Raw genomic sequence first — 23,424 nt, 5'->3', positions numbered from 1 at the left:
GGACGTCATCACACCCACATATTCTCAATAACATAAGATTGAAAGAGATTGAAATACCATGGCAACATAAAAGGTGTATACTTAGACTTCAAAAGATTCATTCATTAATACAAATAAATACCACCCACACAAAATATGCAAGCACACAGTGGATGACTAATATGTTAGCAGAGGTAGCTTTAATTGGCAAATAAACAGATGTATGCACTCCCTGAACATGAGAACATATCACTTCGGATGCATGCACCACTAAAAAAAAACAATACCAGTAACCACATGTAGGGGCTATGTTAAGTAAATAGGGTTAAATATTAATGGGAGGTCATGAGACATGCAGTTGCCACCTATGAAAAGAGAAGCTCTAAAAACAGCTCACCCCAAGAAAATCTCTTAGAGAAGAAGAATATTTGGAACCCTTTTAACGCAACGTAATAAAGAAGTCATGCAGCCAAACCCCCCCCCCCCCTGTCGTTGCAGTTATGACCTCCCCTTGACATGAAGCACAAATAGTCCCCTGGCTGCCCCCTGGCAGCTTGTCTCCCTCAGCAACGCGTCAGCCTCCATCTGCCTGTACAACTGCTCTGAGAAACCAAAAAGATGCTTTGGCTGATTTCTCTTGGATTCCCGCGGAGTGAGTTGGGCGAGCTCCCTCGAGATCCACGGTGCCTGGTCTCAATGGTCTCAACTAAGCCCAGTTTGCAGACCATCACTGCGGGGGCGATCGAGGCGTAGCAGAAACGAGGCTGCAGCGGCTCCTTGTTTACGTTTGCCTTCACGTGCACGCTGCCGAGTTTGTACGCTCCGCCTGTACTGCTGTGCATGAGGGAAGTGGCTCAAATGCTTGCGTCTAAAAGACAGAGGCAGTGACACGGGGGGGGGGGGGGGGGTGGGGGTGGGGGGAGAAAGTGCACGGTCGCTCTGTAGAGTCTCTCTAGTGAGAAGTGCAGGACCGCCATTTTCTCAGTGCTGAACCAAAGCCAAAAAAGGCTGCGAGCTGCCGGTCTCACTTACAATGACGGGAAACGAAGCAAAAAAATGAATTAAAAAAAAAAAGGCTCGACACTGCGTTCACTGCCGCTGCAGCTTTGCCATTTGGACAAGTGCTGTTCTGCTCAGTGTGTAAATACGAACCAGCAAAAAAAAAAAGAAACGCGCAGAAGAGAGAGCAAAACCAAACAGGGAGGCTGAAGAGGACTGAAGATAATGAAAGAGCAGTAAAAAAGAAAAATACCCGTGGAGCGGTGCCTCCCAACCATCTCGCAAAGAGCTGGGTCCTGTGCGACGTAGGGACCATCCTCGTCTCAATATGTCTGCCTCTGAGGCTCATTTTTTGAAATCCTGCCAAGAAGTTGCACAGCTCTTGCGCGGCATGAGACGACTCTCCCCCCCCCCCCCACCACGGCTCCCTTCCTTCCGCACCCCTCATGCCCAGTTCCTCCCGCCAACACGTTGCTTGGGCTGGGTCTCTCTATTCCATGTATTGCCTCCCTCTGGCTGTATTTATATCATGTTCTATTCCTATCCTCACGGAGGATATTCTCCCTCTCCGGAAAAGCACTGAAAGAACGCTGGTTGGGGGGAAGGGAACGTTGGAGACATGTGTGGAGTGGGGGTGGGGGGTGTGTGTGTTAACAGCTGAACGCTTAAGCCCTGGAGATGTTCACCCTTGCACTCACGAGGCATGAAGTAAAACAAAACGGTTGTGGGGCTCTTCCGACCTCCCTCTACCCTCACATCAGTCAACATCTCAGAAACGTCACAAAATATTTATCCCGGACCACTTTGTCTGCAATTAGCACTGCCGCCCACAGTGGAAAGCCTCTTGAAGAGCAGTGACAGACAAGAGCGAGCAGGAGAACCCCACCTCCTAAAAGCCTGGTGCCTCCCTTCCCTCCCCTCCCTCCCTCCCTCTGGTGCTGGAATGACAATTTACTCACACATGCACGTGTTGATGTATGAACTGGCACAACATCAGATCACGCATGTTTTGTGACAGGCAGCTGGGGACGCTGTGACCACAAGCAGCAGCACCGAGCTTCAGTGGGGTTCTCTCTGGGCACGGAACCAGGAAATGAAATAAACAAACTCCTATGGATCTGAAATATATGCACCCTACTTTCTTTTATTATTATTTTTTTTTAAAGGCACGGATGGAGGAGGAAAACTGTGACTGGGAGCCCTGAAAAAAAAGAAGAAGAAAGTGAAATAATAAAAAAAAAAGCACAGCAGTCCTCTGGATCAGGGCTGGTATTGTTTACAAATGATCCCGGCGCCCACGCAACAAAACAATAAGTCAACGTTTTGTAGAGAACAGAGTCCCTTTATGGCCCTCCACTGTGAGCTCCTAACGTCCGCGGTGAGGTCATGCCATGCTGCTCCACGGACGCTCTTTTGTGTGCACACTGCATCTACTGTGTGGACGCATACACACAAGGGGGGATGGGGGGGGGGGGATGTGGAATAAAAACACAAAGAAGGATGTTGATGGACGGAAGGAGGAAGTGATCCAGGAGGGCTGTGTGGCCTCAGCTGGACTGACCCCGACCTAATGAAGCCCCCGAGGGGCCGTGAAGAGAGAGGATGGTACGGAGCTGAGTGCGCATGCTAGCAACCAGATCACATCATGATCATTCAATTGATAGCAGCTGCATGAATTGATAATTGATTCTTCATTTTTGCTTGTAATTTTTCAGGCAGAAAATGCCAAACTTCCCTGGTTCGCTTCTACTCAGCAGAGTAGATGTTTTGTTGATCAGAATAAATAATGATGAAAGGAATCTCGTGTATTTTTTGTTGAATTTATATGAGCAATGACCACGTGAGCAAATATAATGTCCATTAATAGATATAACAGTTAACTATAACAAAATACTATGCATATTGATTATTGGTTGGACGCCTAAATGTATTTGCGTTTCAGCACGAAACTACAATCATTTACAATGTATCGTTCTTAATGCATACAATACAGCAGCTGAGATTATGTAAGAATAATGAAAGCAACGAGTGCAAGGATTCAATTATGGTTCAATTATTATTACTAATTTCCATCACTTATTTTTGTCTTTCAAAGTTTTATTCTAGAGGCCCTTAAGCATGCAAATAATACAACTACTAGAAATGAGATATTGTATGTGGAAGGGTCCTGGACACTTGTTTTTTTTGTTGCGGGTGCGATGTGAAACAAAAGCAAAATAGCAGCCATCAACTGCAGCCAAAACCGGGCCATTTCTTGTAGACGCAGAATAAACATAACACTTGGCAGCCTCCTCTTACTGCTACTTTTGAGAATATGCTAAAGAGACAGTTTGTTGGACTCATCCTGGAACAAACAACAGCTGCTTAGTGACACGGACTGTACAGAAATGTAGTTTTCGTATGGATGCTTTCTTTGTCAATGCTTTTCTGTTAATGCAACGTTATTATTAGCATCTCCAGGGCAGATCCTAAACAGAGGGGCAAAACATGCATTTTAAAAGAAGTACACAAAAGACATCTGGTGGTCGTTTAAAGCAGAAACCAGGTCGAGGGCTCTCTTAAAATAGCTTGCTCTCTCACGCTGCCTACGTGAAAGGGCCCCAGGACAGCGGTAGTCAGCCCGAGCAAAGAGCTGCACCACGAGGAGGCCTCAACAATGGGTGGATTGACAGGCCGATATAAGAGTATGCGCGGCCCACGGCCAAGTGTGTGTGTGTGTGTGTGTGTATCTCGGGGGGTGCGGGGGAGGCGACGAACATGCTCATCGGGGGAACACCGAGCACGGAGTGAGCGAGGCCAGAGAGCTGATGTTTAATCAAATCGCCAACACCAGCCCGTCCTCTTTGAGAGGATTTTCCCGAGGCTCTTTTACAGCATCATCAGCAGACTTAGAGAGCATCGAGTCCAGCATGCACACACACACTCGGTTCACCAGACGAGCTATTAACGCATTAGCTGCACGGTTGTACTCGCTGCCATTAAAGTCTGCTGCTGCTGCTGCTTTCCTGAGGAGACGCGCAATCCTGCAAGGATCCACGCGATGCAGGGAGGGCAAAGACTGCAGAGGAGGGAGACGTTTGTGTTCCCTTGTCCACGTACGGGGTGGCGAGGTGTGGTCTGCGTATGCGGAAGAGGGAGAGCGGAGTGAATGAATGCAGCTAGTGTGCCTCGACTTGAAATGAAACAGGGGAGGACAACGTGGACGGTTTTGGCAGCATAGACAGATAGATATAGAGGCTGTTGGGACAGCAGTAGAGAGGCCAGTAGCGTCTTAATTAATATTAGTAAGCTGAGGCACTAAGCTGTGAGGTTTTTAAACTGGTCGCGCCGTGCACAAAACTCCTCGTGCACCAGCTCAGCGTTCAGTCTCAAAACACCAAACACTCTTATCGGTCTTCCAGTCTGGAAGGTTGTCTCCCGCCCGTCCTAATGTAATCAGTCAGTTCAAAGACACACAGAGAGCAAAAGCAGAGCGCAGCAGGCCTGCCAGAGAGGGGCGGAGAGGAGCTGCAGCTTTTACCGTAAGCCATGAGTCACTGCAGCCCACAGTGCTGGACCTCTGCCACGCTCGCTCTCTCTCTCTCCTTCTTTCCCCTTCCCTTTCTTTCCTTCTCTCCTTCTCCACTCTGTCTTTCTGTCAGTGCCAAGTCAGGCCCACGGAGGCTGGCTCTTTATGGCTCCTCCTCCAATACACAGGAAATACTGTGGGGCTGGTCACTAACACTAAATGATGAGTGGGAAGATGATGATTATTATTATGAGTGGGAGGAGAAAGGTCAGGGAAAACATCTCATCGGCATGGAGATAGAGCGGCCTTCAACCAGTGGGTTTTGCCAATGCTCTGACACGCTCATTTCCAGACAATGAAATGTGCCGAATGCTCTAAAAATAATGTTGGACATCTTACTCATCAAAAGCACATGCACTTTAATAAAAAACACAACAGACCCTCAACACTTATACAGAGAGGCAGAGTGAGCGGGAGCCAGCTGGGGTTACTTTGCATCGCTTGCCCTTGTACTCCTCTATCTTCATTTTTATTTCCCAACTAGGCAGACACAGTGAAAATAAACAGCAGCACCTGTGATGCAAGCGCCTTCAAAATGCTCCTCAGGTAAAAACTGCCCCGTTACAATCTCAATTCCTTGCAAAAGGAAGATGTACTATAGCCATGGTCATTCAAGGACGCAGATGCCAGTTTAAGCAAAAACACATCGTACAGCCGTCAGAAAGAAGTAAAAAAAGAAGAAAAAAAGAAGAAAAAAAGAAAAAAAAAAGCGGTTCACAACAACCGTCACGCCTCACACACCCTGCACTGCCTCAAGATAAACTAACAAATGCATTTCTTTTTAAAACCGCAAAAACAAAAAAAAAAGGATCAAGAGGTATGCGCCTCGCCAACAGAGTCTCTCGCTGACCTGTAGAGGAGCCGGCGAGAGAGGAGGGCACGGCCACCGCGGGTTCAGTAGCGGCGGGACGTCCCGTGGTGGTGAGAGGCGGGGTCCCGGAGGGCAGAGGCTGGCCCCTCTTCAACAGCTGCTTGTGCTCCTGCTGGCGGAAGCGCGGGGGCACCTCTCTCGGCGGGTAGCGCTGCTGGGGCAGATTCTGCGGCTGACCTCCAGAGGGGGCGCGCTTGCCATTGCCACCGCTCGGGGGTGCAGACGGGACGGCACTGGGGCTGATGGGGGGAAGAGGAGGGGTGGGGTCTCGCCTGGCAGAGTCTGGCACTGTGGAGGTGGGAGGAGCGGGGGGGGGGGGGGGGGGGTGGAGACACAGGGGAAAAGGAGCATGTTGACCACATAGTTGTGCCAAAACAATTATTAACTGAATAGTAAATTACAAATAAATAAAAATAGAGTGAGAAACCATCATCAATGATGCCAAAGACTTTTCCTGGCAGAGCTTTTCCTGCACGGCCTCTTTTCAAAGCCATGGTCCTTTTTTTGGATGAGGGCCATAATGACACACACACCACTGTAATGACCTCAGCGTGGTACTGCAAGAAACCTTCAGCCTTTCGGGCTGCCAAGACACACAACTGTCATAATGTGCCCGCACCTCGTCAGATACCAGATAATGGACATTATAATGAGTTATTGTCTCCATTAGGACAGCACCACTCAACATAAGCAGGTGACGTCCCCCAAAATGATCCCCAAAGATGTTTGATATTAACTGCAGAAGTCAAGTTCCACCAGCTTTAGTTACCCGTAGCAACAGCTTGGGATTTTAATCCTCTCGTGCACGAACAATTGACATTCAAACGTATTAGCAAACAGACAGATCTTTGTTTCATTTGGACTCCAAGCAGATGTTTGTTTCTTTGTCTCTGTTAGCTTGGATCTTCTTCGATATAAAAAGGCATGCTCCACGTTGAAATCCACACGGTGGGAAAGAGAAATGTCACATTCAGTGTCTTTGTAGACAATGGCAAAACAAATCAACCTCAAATCTTAAGTCACCGGGGCGGCTAATATCTTGTAGCTGAATGTGGAAGTGCAAGGTCAGGGGTCACCACTAAGTCAAACCGGAGGATCAGCTCAGGGTCACAGAGTCGCTGCTGGCTGAGATGCATCATGGGACACAGAGCGCACGGTAATCGCCTCAGAACATCTCATTATGTAATAGAATGATCGGGTAAACAAGAATGTAAACGGGACACATAAGAAACGTGTTTGAAACCTCGACGAACCGCTCAAGAACAAACGCGAGCAGCTGATCGGACTTTGTGTGCACCCAAGAAGGTCTTTAGCGGTGTTTGGTGGTAATAAAACACACAGGGGGGGGGGGGGGGGGCTTGTCGAGACAGCAACCGAAAGGAAAAGAGACATTCTCTGTGTGGCTGAAATGAGTTTTAAAAGAGCGGTGCTTCAACATTGGCTGCCGTCTGCCGTGTGTGTGTGTGTGTGTGTGTGCGTGCGCAGTGAATAACACACACATGCAGCCAGCCCAACGCACACAAACACACAGTTACGTAATCCCGAGGCCCTCCGAGGGGCAGAATATACTTTCCCTTCCCCTTTGTCTCTCTGTGTGTGTGTGTGTGTGTGTGTGTGTGTGTGTGTGTGGGGGGGGGGGGGGGGGGGGTCGCCTCTCATCTGGTTTCTCCACATCTGCTCCATTTCCTCCCTGTTCTTGAGCTCCATCCCTCCCCACCTGGCCCTGCTTTTCCCCTCCGTCCAGTGTGATCTACCATTATCCTCGATGTCATTATTACTCGATTAGGTTTGGGGGGGGGGGGGGGGGATTTTAAGGGCTGATTTCCTCTTAAAGCCAGAGGACTTTAGAGCCACAATTTATATTCCCAGCCGTACTATATAGTTGGGTCCCTCGGATGTCCGAGGCAGACTCTCCTGGAAGGTGTGTGGGGGGGGGCGCTGGCTGCTCCATCAACCAATAAGAGAGAGTGAAAGTGAGAGCAGACGTACAGGAGGAAGGGAAGGAGGTAGAGCAGGCAGGGTGAGTGATGAAGAGAGTGGTGTGTGTGTGTGTCTCGACCCCTGTGTGCACTTGAGTCTCGCTCATATTGCGTGTTCATTAGGAAAATGAGATGATGAAAAGGATTCAGGAGAACGAACAAAACCTTTTGGCATCAGAGGTTGTTAATAAGCCACAAGTCTCACAGGGTGGTGCTTTGTAGAAAAAAAGTGGAGTAAAGAGAGAGATCTGAGTCACTCGCTCTGACAGACGATTTGCTAAAACACAGTCTTCAGCTGTGCAAGTGAGACACAAGAGGATTCCCAGTTCATCAAAGATGCGCATCAAGCCGCGGCCCAGGGGCGGTGTGCGCGCCTCATGCGGAGAAAAAGACAGCTCATTTTTCACTTGCAAAAAGGGGGTCTTCATTTTACTGAAAGAAAGTGCTGGTAGCCAAGTGGCCTGACTTAAAGTAATATCACACGCTCTTGATTGCACACAGGTCTTCAAGTATCAGCGGGTATTGTCAACGTTACAAAGTGAAACGCCAGTTCTAAGTACAGTTGAACAGGACACCAGGCCTGGCCCGGTTCTGCTGGGATGACCATGCGTTTTAAGTCAGGAGGATCTGTGCAGGCAGGAGGACATTTAACAATTTGACGGACCTGATTCTTCGCTGATTCCAATAATGTTAGTGCACATCTACCCAGAGGTTTAAATGATAGCACCACGCTCACTCTACTTTCCAATAATGGGGTTACACAGATTATATAAAGTAGCTTGAGTGAATAGGTGCATGAAAACGTTCTGTTTGGAAAGCGACTATAAGCGTTCTGTAGCTAAACTTTTAATCATTCAAGTTATTGCCTAAATTAAGCTGTTACAAACCCCCCAATCAACATATTGTTACTTTAACAAAGTCTAAATTTGAAACCGTGTTAACAGAATGGCGGCACAATTACCAATTCTGTATCAACAGTGCGACAGAACAGAAGCTCAACCAATGAAATCTGAAGAATGAGACATCAGCTTCCACACTAAATAAAAACCCATTCATAAAAGACATACAAGTGCCCTTTATATGGAGTAAAAATGTGAATACAGCCATTAAGTTCATGTCAATGATACATGCTTCATCTTATGGTAAAGCTGGTGTCACACTAAACCACTCTAATTGAAGCAAAAAAAAACCCATGGAAATGACTAGATCCCTATCAGATGTCTATTGAAGAAGAGGAAGCAGAAAGAGAATCCGCGAATGAGGAGCGAGGAAGGCGCGCATGTCTTTAGGGTTTTCTCCTTCCTCCTGTGGGCTTTAAAATGTGAGCAGTGAGCAAGCGGGAAGATTAAAAGGCTTAATTAGAAGTGAATGAATGTGACACTGTAGTTAAGAGAGAAACGCTTCCCCTCGCAGTATCCCGTTCCACGCAGACATATCTGTTGTTTAAAAGCACCTGACGTCTGACAGCAGAGCAAAAAAAAAGACAAGGCTATGTAGGTCAGAGCATTTGTCAAACGGTAACCAGGTAACGGGGCAACATAACGGCTCACCTGAGCGGGATAACCCACTGCAAGTCACCGCTGGTAACCAACCCAACCACCACTGTGAGGGCCCGACGACGCATTAGAGGGAAGGCCGCGTGTCAGGAGACAAGGCGGGAGACGGACAGACGGCGTCCGCTGGACTCACCGCCTCACGGCCTTTTGCGACCCCGAAAAAGCTGCAGGCAAACAGAGATTGCCCTCTGTGTGTTTTGATTTAGAGGAGGTGATGCGTGAAAGAGAGCGAGGACCGTCTCGTCCTGGCGGCCTGCGCGGCGCCCACTGGGCCAACGCAGTTCACAGGGAGACGGCTGAGAGCAATATTAGCCTCGTACAGAAACTGCAAGAGGCTAAAAAGAATCATATTGTGTGATACACACACATATCTTTTATTCAAAATGTTTAATTCAAAGTGATCCGTTTATGTTTTTAAGTAGCTTATTTCTCTTTGACCTTTTTCTACATTAAAACACAATAATAAACGTTGTCAAGAACACCACTTTACCATTTTTTTTTGTTTAACCTGCTCTCTATAAATGTATATTTATATAAATATCCATCTCGCAGCCGAAAAAAATACATCCGCCCTCCACACCTCACTTTACCGGCAGCTCCAGGAATTCCTTCAACTCACCACTTACGTTAAAATAAACACACATTTCTGACTCACTAACCTCCGTATTTAGCAATAAAAAACAATAGAATTGTGAATAAAGTTTTGAGAACCAAATCAAATATTCATAATCTGTGTCCTTCCGATAACGGAAAAACATATTTAATGAAGGTCATAGATGAATAATTTCTAAACAGCAACATCCTGTGTTACCCGGGCCGCTCTTAAAAGAAAAAGCCGCTCATCATCACAATCGCTGCATCCAGTTGAGCGAAAGACGAGGCGGTGACCAAGACAGCGGCACGCCGGCATAAATCACACCCTGATCACACACGCAATTTAAGGCTCCCCGACACAAAGCGCGGGGCGTAATTAAGCCAACGTGAAACGGCAAATTAATCTGTTATGAAATTACTGCCGCGACACAAGAATGTAATGGTGCGTTTGGATGTGAATGCACGTGGTGCTCTATGATGGGGGCTGTGACTAAACTAAATGTAACAAATCCTGAATTGATATATATATATATTAAATAATAATACTAATAATAATGATCCAATAGTCATTGTACAATGTATTAGGTACAATACATAAAATGACTTCTTAAACTTAAACATAAAAACATGTAAAACCGCGTGTGTGTGTTAGCACACGACGTGCTGCTGGTGTTAAGTCGTACGAGAGGCCTGGTGAGAGTGTGTCTGAGGAGGTGAGCCAGCACAACTATCCCACAAAAGGGCCCCTCAAAAAGGACCCGGCAAACAGGAAACCAGCCGCCTCACAGTTGCCCCCGGCTCCGTCTGTTTGTGCTGCGCTCGCCTGCCCTTCTGCTCGCTCTCTCTCTCTCTCGCTCTCTCTCTCTCTCTCCCCCAAACGGAGCACACGGCACCGTGCCTCAGCCTCAGCAGCAGCAGCAGCAGCAGCCTGCCCGCACTTTGCCCCGATTGAACTGATACAATTCAGCCCATTTAGCCCATTTCTTCTCCTTCTGCTCCCTTCTCCTCCCCCTCCCGCTGGTCCCGAAGTGGGCCCCTCTCCGCTAGAGGAGACAGGAGGTGGTGTAGTGTTACTATGGGGCTCAGGGTCTCACTGAAGATCTCCTGCTCACGGATGCGTGTCCATTCGGCCCACGCGCTCGCAACCTTCTCCTAATTAGTTCCCAGGGTACCCTTCATTAGTATTGTTTTTTTTTTTTTAAACAATATACTGCTTCATTTTTAATTGTCTACAATTATTAAGGGAAAACATTCAATGTACTTTGTTTAATTATAAAAATCCTATAAATAGTGAAGTGGGAACAACAGTCCTACAGGAAGCATAAATATGTACACAAATTTGTTCAATATGCTAGAAAGTCAAACTTGTCAAGATGTTGGAGACTACAGTAAAATGAGATCACAGACAAGTCGCCTGTATCACAGCCCAGTTTGAAGATAAGCGTATATAGGTCAATTTGTGGATGCTGTGAAACCCCCCCCCACAAAGTAGACAAGGGAACCCTAACACACCCAGATCACGTTCATCAGTGTGGCACACTGTGAGGGCATGAAAGTGACTCAGAAGATTTGGGAAGATTTGGGACTGTGCACTGAGAGGAGACCTCACACGGACCAATGTGCCTGAGCCCAATTAGGAGCCGGAAGTTCTAATCAGATTTCCCCCTGACCGTCCCTCACGAGACATTAAGTCCCATCTGCCGGCTCGTCCAGGAGATCTGCCGCTTGGGGGGGGGGGGGGCAACCCGACTGCCCAACACCGCCTACCCGCCTCTCTCTCTCTCTCTCTCTCTACGGTCATTGGCAGCAGCGGCTCGGGAAGCAAAGTGAAGCGTAGTGTCTGCAGCTGCCGCAGAGCGAGACCCGCGAGCTGAACTCAACCAGAGCCGGTTTCATTCGCTTGAAAAGAAAAAAAAAATGGTTTGTTCGGTGGTTCTCTCGCTCTCCCGAGGTTCCTCATCACCTCTACCCTCCTTGGGATGCTGGAGGCGCCCACCAGGAGCAGCTGTACCATCGCGCCTGCTCCTTATTAGTCTGCTACAGGCGGCTGGCCTACATTTCGGCTGAGGTAGCAGTAATATACTGTAGGTAAAAGATGTTTTTGCTATAATCAAATAATAATAATAGTTCTTTACATCTATATTGATCAGACGTGAGCAAAGGGGTAAATCTCTGAGGCACAAAGATGCACCTGGATGATACCTGCATTGTGCATTCGCATCGTGCGCCACCTTCTAACACAAAGCAAAGAGATATTTAAATTGAAAAGAAACACAAGAGGCCACAACTCACCTTTGGTTCTCGGTTCTGTGGCCTGAGGAAAAGAGAAAAAGAGAAATCAATACGTAAGCCATAGAAAGTAAAAATAACTTTAAAAGTGGCCCTTTGTCAACGCGCTGATCCCACCGAGTCGCCTCGGCCGGTTCTCCTGCTGCACGGCAGCTCCGGAGCTTTTTCTCATCTATTGAAATGCTAAAAAGGTTCATTCGGCAGGGTGAGCGGGTTCGTTGGGCTCCTGGCTGCAGTGGGAGTAAAATAGATGCTCGGCACTGACAAGAGGGATCGAGGACACATACATAAGCGTTGCTAAGAACAGCAGGCGAACCCTGGAAACACACGAGCCACGTAAGGGAAAAGTTGGGTTGGTTCACAGTATTTTACGTTACCGGTGCTTTGATTCGATGATGGGCAGGCATTTCAAAACTAAAAGAAGAGCATTTGTGTCAAAGTCACCTTTTTCTGAGCGGCTTCTTTCTTTTTCTTGTCTTGTTGCTTTTTCTTTTTCTTATCTTCCATCAAATGGTTCTCTTCTCGTGTTCTTTGCTTCTTCTTACAGCTTCAATTGGAAGACACACAGAGAGAGAGAGAGAGAGAGAGAGAGAGAGAGAGAGAGAGAGAGAGAGAGAGAGAGAGAGAGAGAGAGAGAGAGAGAGAGAGAGAGAGAGAGAGAGAGAGAGAGAGAGAGAGAGAGAGAGAGAGAGAGAGAGAGAGAGAGATGAGAGAGAGAGAGAGAGAGAGAGAGAAATCGACACGTTTTTAATCCCAATTACCAACACAGGGCACAAACATGAAGCGGTCTGCCATTTCTTAGCTCCATTGTTCAATTGTGTGGTTGCCCTCCAAGGTAAACTCGGTGTCACTGGCCGCTGTTGTTGTTGTTGTTGTTGTTGCGCACAAGATCACGTGCACAGAAGAATGCAGGGTTTGTTTTTGCACCGTGCATGTGTTCGCCGGGCCCTACTCTGGAAAGCATTAAAGGAGCCGGGTTCCGCCGACATCAGCTCACGGCGAGGGTTTGGGAAAAGGACACGTAGCATTATTCTGGCTTTTAGGGTTTGTTCCCCCCCCGTTCATCTGTGGACAAAGTCTCCAAAGCGACCTGGTCCTTCCTACGTCATGCATACACCGTTCCTGAGAGGGAGAGTGTCCACAACAGGCACACACCAGCTGGAAACCACCTGACGAGAGCTTTATCCAGACTAATCCTCCCGCCAGAAAAATAAATAAATGAAAGCTGGACCGAGGGAAGTGAACAACACTTACATGTGGCGTTAACGCCGTCACGCTTTTCTCCTGCCATGCCTATGCTGCTACGGGCAACAGCGGCGTGTGCCAGCGCCTAGCAACAAGCGCTCCCCGGGGTCCCAGTGGTGGAGACAGGCGGCGTCATGAAACCGCGGCGCCAAAATCCATTTGATCGTGGCGGTTCGATAATAAAAAGGAAGGATGAACTTGGACACCATGAAGCACAAAATGTGAGTTCATAACTGAGCAATTATTGGGTCGAGGGTTCAAGAAAGGAATTTTGAAAATATTCAAAAACAAAACTATGTCCCCTTCACCCGTCCTGATTGTTCTCTCTTGAGCTCAAATATTAATGACAGAATGAGAAAGGCCATTCATGAAACATTATAAACCACTAACTACTATGTAAGGTGATTAACTGTGCTTACATTTAGCTTTGTTAACATGAATCACTTTTTACTGAATCAGAGTTGTGTCTCAACCTTTAATGATGAAAGTAGAAAAGTCAGAAAGCAGAGCTGGTTTTTAAAGAACTTAAGTAAGATGCAACCGAAATACCTCCTAATGGATCATAAGTAACATATGGTCTGCTCTATAAACGTTATAAGAATAGAATAGAAAGGCTGTCGTTGGTGGTAAATTGGAACACAACATAGGCGTCTCGATGCACACTTACATCACAGAAAATGTACAGCAATGTGCCAAAGAATCTGTGAAAAAAAAAAAAACGACAGAAGGATTTGTGCACAACAGTAAACATAATGTGGACAGGGGGAGTTTCTCCGATCTGATCTTGCAAACTGCACAGCGAGGCTTGGAGAGCAGCAGCTGCTGCCTCGTCTCCAGGGTGCATCTCTGCTCTCAGACCGAGCGCCGAGCCAAGAGGCGCCGAAGGGGAACGAAGAAGCCCCGCCGCCATCATCGGATCCCACGCCTTCATCTTTTTAATTTCCTCTTTTAACACGGCGGTCACAAGTTGGAGACATTGTGACGCAGTGGAGAAAGTCGGGACTTTAACGAGTCAGAGAACTGCTATTATTAAAGGGAAACCGGGGCATTCTGTCAGTGTAAAGTCCGGCATTGGATCATTTTGAACGACAGCACATGCAAATCACATGTGTGATTGTGGGGGGAGCAAAATGTTCCACGCAATATATTTCATTTTGTCATCTGAATCAACAACAAAACTCCCCTATTAGCTCCAACAGATCCAAACATGCAACAAAAACACAATCAACAACCTATGACCACTCATTTCAGTTTCAACGGTGTATTTTGCCCAGCTTTTAATGCTTACTTGTGTGTGTGTGTGTGTCTTTTTAAAAATAGAAAATGGCATCAGCAAGCCTCCCTTGTGGCACATCAAGAGATATTTTTAGACTATCCTCTCACTCAGCCCACATGCCACCGATGTTTACAGAGCAGCAGTGAGAAGAGGCGGCGTGACACGGGCCGCCTCTCCATCACTGCCCAGTAGTTCAGGCTGCGAGCATCAGATCAAGTTGTTGGAAAGCGCCTCCGGTCCATTCACCTCATCAACATCACCGCAAACACTTATTTTTACCCCCTGGAGGCTGGATACGGAACCCGCTTGCTGCAGCCGGCGTGCTAAATATAGCCGGGTGCTGCTCCTTTCCAAGGCATCAGTGTAGGGGGGTGGGGGGGTGGGGGGTGGGGCTGTGTCATGTGGGATCAAAGGATAAGAGCGATGCTCCAGTTAACGCTGAGGAGGCCGAAGGGGCGAGCGAAGCGTCAAAATGATTCCATTTTTTTAAGAAACATTGGGCGCCAGAGCCGGACAGCGAGAGTCTCTCCCGATGAGGGCGCCCGCGCCGATGGGACAGATGTGCTTGCCGATGGTGTAACGGCGCCTGTTTCCCACTTGGGCTGCTGCCGGCATCTCTGGAAAATGCAATGGCACGTGCCACAATGCACAAGATGGCATTTTTAATAAAACCCGGATTTGAAAAGGCTTCCTGCTACATTAATGATGATGATGATGATGAAAAATATATTTTTTTTAAAATTCAAAAGGAACCCTTTAATTAAATGTAGATAGGAACATAACATCAACAACACAAAAGGTAGTGTGCTGAGCAGCTACATGGCGATGGAGATGAAGGACGTGGGTCAATGAGCTCAGCTCTTTGGTGGAATTACACCCTCCTGACAGAACAACAGGATTACAGCTCGGTGTGCCTCTTAAAACAAGGCAGACACTCACTCTGACAAAGGAGGGCAAATGGGAGGGGGGTGGGGGGGGGATACCCAAGGACGGCCTCCAACCAGCGAGCGTTAGATCTGTAAGAAGATGAAGCAGAAGAGGGCGCAGAGGCGCTGTGTGACGATGTGTGCACACGTACATCCCGAAAGCTGCGAGGAAGATGAGAGGGATGTGACGGAGGAGGGGGGGGGGGGGGGGGACTGGTTTGTGTGCATGCAAAGAGGGGGGGGGGGGGGGGGGGGGGGGGCTGCTAGACGGCAGTCGCTGGGCACGAAGCCAGGAATGCCTTCGCTGCCAAACGAGAGCGCGCCCTCGGGAGAGCCGAGCTCAGCAGCTTTTGGCACAACGCGCGGCTCCCTCTGCGCTCGCGCTTCTGGAGCGAGACGGTTTTCACGACCAAAAATGCACCACACAGAAAAAAAATGTAAAAAAGGGGGTGGTCCAAATTCAGTCAGCTACCTTTGAAATGGTGTGACGGCTAAGAACCGACCAGGTGCGCACCAACAAAAGTCCGTGCGCAAAGAGGTTTGCTCTCTCTAAAGTGCTTGGAGCTATTCTCAGTGGGGGTCACGTTAATGCTTCCTGACCCGAGCTGAGGGCGAGGAAAAGAGAAACGTATGCGGGCCGTCCTGGCGCTCGGAAGGGGACCCGAAAATAACTTATGGACACGCTCCAGAAGGTCCGCCTCCTGGCCCAGAGGCAGAAAGTCAATGGAGACTCTGTTGTTTTCAGGAGGACAGTGTGTTGGTCCACAGAGATCAATGGACGTCCCTGACAAGCGTCTTTTTAAGAACTCCATTTGTCTTCATGAATGAATGAAGAGAGATCTCACACAAGTGGGCTGCAGATATTTATTACTGAGAAGGACCATTATGGAAATAGATGTAGCTTATATTTTTTTAAAACAACCCTCCCCCCATTACAAACAATTAGAATTAAAAAACATATTAGGTGCACTGCTAATGAATCCTTAGAGTTTCCAACCAAAAAGAAACAGCAATGGCCTTCAAAACTAACTTTTTAGTCAGAAACGTTCTTTGCCAGCGACAAACTGCAGAATGCCAGCTCATCACTTCCACTGAGGACAGTGATGCATCCAATCACTGACACCGAAACAACTCCCCGAAAACCGAATGACCCAACCGGGTCAGAGAGCCCCCCCCTCCCGGAGCAGAAAGCAGTCGTGTTTTGGGCTGAATGAAGTAATCGCCCCATTTAGAGGCCTGTTTTTGTTATCAAGCCCCCTTCGGCGCCCCTCTGTGAAAACACACTGCCTCTTTCAGAGAGAGCTGGGTGCTGACTGGGGGCCACTGACCCCGGCGGGGGCCGAGAAGACCCCCCCCCCCCATTCACACTAGTGAAAGGAGCGGGCCTCCGAACTTACGTCAGCATGCCCATGCATCATTATCATCATACATGCTGGCATTCCCAGTCTGCACACACTTCAGGAGTGAGTGACACCGCAGGAGCTCTGCAGCTCAGGTGCAACATTGCCAAAACTAAACGGACTGGCAGGGAACACACAGGGAATAAAATATGAAGCCTTCGTGCAACACATTCCAACAAAACACCTCTCAAGGTTATTTAAAGCCAATGAGCTTTATGAGCGCTGCTATAAACAGCATTTCTATTTTCTGCATTTACAAACGAAGCCTCTCTGACCTCCCTTTAAATGTGGGAGCCAGCAAACGTGTAGTTATTCAACAAGTGAAAAATAATGCATGGGTGGGGGCGGTGTGGGGGCATCATAGCAGCTAAATAAAGCTGCTAAAGCTAGACCTATATATGTAGACATCATGTGTAGAGTAAATAAACTCAGCCTGCTAATGCGTTTACTGCCTGTCAGCTGATGCGTGCGAGACGCTGGCATAGCCCGCTCTGCAGCATGAGCTGCACCGAGCTCCATGTTCAGCTCTCCTCCTCCTCCTCCTCCTCCTCCTCTTCCTCCTACACACACACACACACACACCAGTGCAGCGGCAAACAAACAGCCCGCCTGCAGACCCACAACAAACACAACAACCGAGCAGGGTTGCCCTTGAATGACAACGAGGAGCGAGGCCACCGGGGGACCCGTCGGGCCGTCTGGTCCGGGGTTACCCGGACTAAAGCTACCGGATCCGGGCTGAGGTCACAAACCGAGGACGCGTCCGACCGGTAGCGCGCAAGAGCGCGCGAAGCGTCGATGTCAAAGTGGGCCGGACCGAACATATTTCCGTTCCCCCTTTTCCAGCATTGCACGGTTAACTTCAAAACCGCGCAGATGTGTTCCCGAAAGTGCAAAGCGATCGAGGTGCAAAGAAAGCGGGGGGAGGGGTGGTTACGGTGGCGAGGGGTGGGGGGGGGGGAACAAATCCTACCGTGAAGCGTTCAGGAGCTTTTCGTCGGCGGCGGAGCCTCTGCAGCCATTTTGTAGTAACTGACCGGAGCAGCAGCTCGAGTCGGTTGAATCGGTGGTAACGGGAGGGGGTGGGAGGGGCGGTGTGGTGGGGGAGGAGCATCACTTCGCCACGTGACCCTCAATAACAAAACAAACTGGTCCCACTTCCCAACGCTCCACCCCCGGCGTTTCCATGACAACTGCAACCCCTCCATCAGTCCTCTCTCTCGCTCTCTCTCGGCTTGGTGGCTTCCTGCCCCCCCCTGCCCCCGACCTCCGCCCCCCCCCCCCTCACGGTGTGCAGCTAAAGAAGAAAGTTTGCGAGTTTATCGGTGGAGAGGGACTATGTGGGAATGCGTCAATCGTCCTGTTTGCGGATGAAGAGACAGCGCTTCATTCTTTGAGCAGCCGGCCCACCTTTTCACACCAATAGAGGGCGCAGTTTCCACTGTTTACTGTATATATGACAGGCTATATACAGTATATGACAGGCGCGTGCTCAAGTGATATTCAATCAGTGGTGGAAATTAGTGAAGCGCATTTACTCAAGTACTATTCTGAGTCACTTAGTATTTCAATTTTCCTCCTTCCGAATTGCAACTTTTACATGTGTGAAGGAGCATTCTACTTGAGGTACTTCATGTCCTGCCATGCTGACGCCATGTGTTTGCTCCATGAGCACTGTCACCGGCAGCTTATGAAGGTCTCTGTTCAGACGATACTCTTAAATCACTGAATCAATTTAGCATCCCAATAACCCAACCATCAGCTACAGCATCGACCAACCAAAAAGACCACCAAGTTCGAATTGAAACAATATTTTTGTCAGTGAAAAATTCCTTACCATTTGCAGCATCAAACTGGGGAGAAACCAATAGGTTTGGAGTGTGTGCCGGGCCAATATGTCTCCATTCTAGCTGACAAGGAAGTCGACTCCTAATGAGAGAAATGATCCTGTAAACATCAAATGGAGAACGCCCAGAAAAAACTACCATAACTCTGATTACAAAGCACGGTGATCTCCAACGTGTGCTCGCAATTACACAGCCATCTGTACTTGTGTCGCGGGCATATGGATTACGGTGCCACCCACATCTGGATAATCGGAAGGATATGCATTACTCTGACGGTGGCAAAACACAATTATTCAGTCTGCAAGATGATGGAGTGCGAGTGGAGAAGTGTGTGGAGAGGAAAGGAGGCGCTAATCACACACCGTGGTGATGAATCTTTTGTGTGTCACGCCAGTAGACAGATTACCTGAACCAAAGTGGTTTTGTGTGTGTGTGTGTGTGTGTGTGTGTGTGTGTGTGAGTGTTTCTATTCAACGACCATGCTTTTTTTTGCAGGTTGATGATGAGATCAATATCCCATCAGAAACACTCATGTCAATCACCCTCTTAACAACAGAACATCCACTGGTGCCGCTAGGGATTGTGATTTTTACAGTTTTTAATGCACAAATAATAGGACACTGTCAAAAATAAATCATACACAGTGTATATACAGTATTCCAAAGTCAGCATCATTCAGCATTTAATTGCAGTATTCGCTAACAGAACGACTTTTTTAAAGATGTTTAATTTCGTATTTCATTGTGGGTCATTGGTGCTTTTAACCAAGGCGAGATGAGGTCATGCATTTGACCCGCGCATGGATGGAGCACCAGTCCCTTGGGTGTGTGTGTGTGTGTGTGTGTATGTTTGTGTGTAAGTGACAGCCCTAAATTGTTGGAGAGAATAAAATCTGACCTGGTTGTCTCCACATTGGCCGTTAGCGTTAGCAGCATCGATCTGTGATCACACTCAGTCAATGGGAATCCAAGAAAGTAAATCATGACCGCCGACAGCCAAACTGTCTGGTTGAGGGTAGAGTTCAAAGGTCGAACCGTCGGCCCGACACTCCCGAATGGAGGAGGTCAATCAAAGTGTCATTTGATGACAAAGAGGAGTCAGGTCTGGGAGATCTGAGGAGCAGAGAGGCGTTTGCATCGATGGAGCTAAAGGTGCTGGAAATACACTTGTGACACTTTAGTGTAAACAGTGACCTAAAGTAATAGATCAATAACTATTTCAATCATTATTTTCATGCTTAAATATGAATAAATTACTGCCAATTCTAACAGTGAGTTGTTTATTTTGTACCTAAAAATGTTCTTTTTCATGCAAATGCACACTTCTATTTGACTCCAATTAAATGTTGTCGTGTATCTTTAAATCAACTTCATTTATTTGAAAGTTATAATTACTTGCTACTTTGCAGATTACAATTTGACATGTGAAACAACTGCGCCTCAACCAACCATTATTATATTTTTATATTCAAACAACAATCCAGGAGTTAAAATTGTTCAAATAATAATAATATTATTATTTAGTTCGCATGGATCATTTATCTAAATGATCGATACTTGTCCCCCTGATACTGATACAATTTCGCAACTATTCATTCATTTACTATAGTTCCACCCTTTTAATGGCATATTTATGAATACACATTTTCACTTGTGGATGAAAATACTTGTCAATACAGTGACTGAATTTAATGTTATGTTTAACATGCACACTGATGCTCCTTTAGTAAACAGACTGAAGGTCTAAACAAAATAAATAAGCCGCACAGTGTATTTCACTCATAAAGAGAACATTAGTTCATTCCAACATGTCCTCCTCCTCCTCTTTCCCGCATTACTCCGAGAGTCCAGCAGTAATCCGAAAAGCCCTCGGAGTCCTCACGCCTCCGAGCTAAATGTCATGTTTCAAGTGTAGCGAGACAGCAGGTGACGGTATAGCGAGTGAGTCCATTAGAGTGAGTCAATCATCACATTGTCTCCATCAGTGTCACTCTGGAGGAGTCCATGAAGTCTGACGGGGGTGCAGCAGCGTTTCGGTGTTAAAAGACAGAATTCACACTCAATTTGGCAGCTCACTGCGTGGATCTCGCACAAGATCACTGGTATTGTTTATTCCTACCCATACGTTAGCACAGCATTTGCTCCTTATAGTGTGTAACTGCAAGAGTGATCTAATGTGGCAAAATGGTAGATGTTGGAAAATGGAGAATAGTCAATACGAGATTACAAAATATAACCTTTTATCAACTCAGAATAGTTTATCTGTTTGATTTTCATTTTTTACTCGGTTTGGTTACTTGATTGTCACATGGATCAGAAATGCAACACTCAAACAGTTCCACCCAACTTATCTCAGACAAACACAACAAGTTTATCTCTTTGAGCATCTTTTTAACGCTGTGAGTGACTGTGCAATTCATCGTGTAATACATCATCACACTTCACTTCATAGATTGTGTAATAGTAGAAAGAGAGATAAGTGATGGTGCTTTCTATCCAATAAGACGTGAGCGTTGTGGGTGGGCATTACACCCCCACGCGGACCTTGTTGCAGATCGTAGCTCAGTGCTAATCAGATTCCCAGTACGCATAATATAATTGTGTGCCTTTGATTCAAATGATTCAATTGAACAATTCAGCCTCAGCAAATATTATTTTGCCTTTCTGAATGCTTCATTTATACAATCCGTCTCTTTCTAATTCTTTAAGCTCTGTCCTTCCCTCCTTTTCCTTTCATGACCAACATTACATCTTCAAAGAGCGAACACAGACGCACCCCCCCCCCCCCCCCCCCCCACACACACACCCTCTCCACAGAGAGGAGACTGGGAGAGATGACACAGTATGCTATGAATGCCTGTCACTTTGTCATCATTCAAAATCAACAAAGAACACACCTGCCAAGGTCACTCCGCTGTTTGGGAGGGGGAGGGAGGAGGGGGGGGGGAATGGCAAGAGTGCTACATCGTTGAAGGTGTCACCCCACCAGCAGCTCTGATTGTTTCCATTTTTTATTTGAAAGAAGATTAAAGTCCTTGGGGGCAAAGACATGAATCTGTTGTAACACGATGAGTCTTTTCTGGTGAGCAAACATTCACTTGGTCCAACAATGGCCCCGGTCGATATTTGTCCACCAGCAATGACTAAATGCAGAGAAGGCGAGAGAGAGAGAGAGAGGGAGAGAGAGAGAGAGAGAGGGACCAGACACAGAGAAGTGCAGACCTTTGTAAAACCATTGCATCTTAATTTAAATGAACAACAATCAGCACCACACAGAATCCAGCATCTCCATTAGCTGAGCAGATCATTAGCGTGAGGAAATAATGACAAATCCACTGCAGAGCCACAGCCGGGGCTTTAATACTAACGGGAGCACAGAAGTGTTGGGTGGATTAACACCGACGCACCATCCTCTTCTCCCCTTACTGCAGCCAAGTGTCAGAGTGATGAATGTCTCCTTCCTGGGGAGTGACCTCCAAGGTCAGCGCAGCCTCGCTGCTGCACTTCCCCGGCAGCTACGGCAAGGTAACCGGCTCGGCCGCGCTTCACCGTCGCTCGGCACCGGCTCAAATCGCCAACGTGATCAACCTGACAGGGGTGCTGCAGGCCGGGCAGCAGCGGGCCGGACTGGATCGGGGTGAGGTAGGGCTGGTCCATTGATCTGTATGGACGTGCTCAAGTGTTTGAGCCAAACGTCTCACACAAAGTCTAAAAGGTTTTGTTACACCTGCATCACAAGACGTTAGCGCACGGTGCCGGGCTTACATCACTGTCATTGCAACCATCTGCCCATGTGACGGAACACACTTTTGTGCCTTTGAAGACAGACGCCATGTTGGAAAGGTGTTGTGTGCCAGGTTGAACTCTTGAGATGTATCTTCGCTTTTCAAGGACGTCCCTCCCCAACACCTGCAAATAGAGAAAGGAACAGTGATGGCATTACTGAAAACATTGTCAGTCTTTTCAAACAAAAACATTTAAGTAAATAAACAGAGCGGGATAGCGTTTAAAAATAGCGTTTTCCAAACTGGCGGAGCTCCAAAAAATAAAAGCTTTATCAACCAACTTCTCTGGATACAAGGGGGCACTAATACTGCCTGCTGCACCTCAGAGAGGAAAGGAATAAAATAATAGCACAAGAGAAATACACAAAGTGAGTAACGGATCAGTCTCGACCTATGGGGAACATACTGTAAAGCTAAACTGCATACGCCTGGTGCCAAAAAGGCCCGTTTGTTCCGTTGCATCATGAATGCCACCTCGGCCTGTGAATTATACATCAGTGTGTCATTACGCACAGGAGCCCACGACAGTGGCCTAATGAATACGGGCAGCGCCGCAGTCAACAGCGTCCCCTCGCTGGGGAGATCCTATCTAGGCCGCAGCATCAATCTTCCTGTCAGCCAACCACTGGCCAGGGCTCACCATCATAAGCAGATGTATTATTCATGAATTAGCGTTATTGTCCACTTAATTATTCAGCAGGTCTTAATCATTCGGCAGACAATCTACTTCAGGTCGTGGGAAATTGGATGAGGAGAGATAACGTCGCTTCAAGGGGTCTCACCATCCCGAGGAGTGTTTTCTGCTTGCGTGATTGTGGATTTACAAGAGAAAGAATTATTTCCACTATTGATTTAAAATAAAAAAAAAACGATATGAAAAGGAAGGAGGAATGAAGAAGGTGAAACAAAAGATATCAACAATTCTGGCACATATTTTATGGGACAATACAATGGGGTTTTACAGGGATGATGAACGACAATGAGCACCTTGAGTACTGTGCACCTTTGAGTAGTAATGCGAGCCTTCATTCCATGAATCCTCAATGGAGGTAAAGACCGTCCCGGTACATTGCCACACATATGCAGGAAGATGACAGAACATTTTATTTAT

The 23,424-nt window shown here is 47.4% G+C and overlaps 1 protein-coding gene across 4 annotated transcripts in view; it reads right to left on the bottom strand.

Moving 5' to 3' along the window:
- Window positions 1-17,791, bottom strand: part of LOC119219906 (trinucleotide repeat-containing gene 6C protein-like) — a 30,584-nt gene extending 12,793 nt beyond the window's left edge. For 2 of the 4 annotated variants that reach the window (XM_037475404.2, XM_037475405.2), the window contains exons 1-4: window positions 17,656-17,762; window positions 12,280-12,382; window positions 11,839-11,860; window positions 5,397-5,705 (exon numbers count right to left, since the gene is read on the bottom strand). In XM_037475404.2, coding sequence (XP_037331301.2) covers window positions 5,397-5,705; window positions 11,839-11,860; window positions 12,280-12,342 — 394 coding nt within the window. In that variant the 5' untranslated portion in view covers window positions 12,343-12,382; window positions 17,656-17,762. Of the gene's footprint in view, window positions 1-1,231; window positions 1,386-5,396; window positions 5,706-11,838; window positions 11,861-12,279; window positions 12,383-17,655 lie in introns of those variants that run through there. The other 2 variants (XM_037475407.2, XM_037475408.2) reach the window with 2 other exon arrangements.
- Between the last annotated feature and the right edge of the window lie 5,633 nt (window positions 17,792-23,424).

Source organism: Pungitius pungitius, chromosome 12 (genome assembly GCF_949316345.1).
Source record: "Pungitius pungitius chromosome 12, fPunPun2.1, whole genome shotgun sequence".
In the NCBI taxonomy this organism is placed as follows: Eukaryota; Metazoa; Chordata; class Actinopteri; order Perciformes; family Gasterosteidae; genus Pungitius; species Pungitius pungitius.
This window is presented reverse-complemented; position numbering and strand designations above follow the sequence as displayed.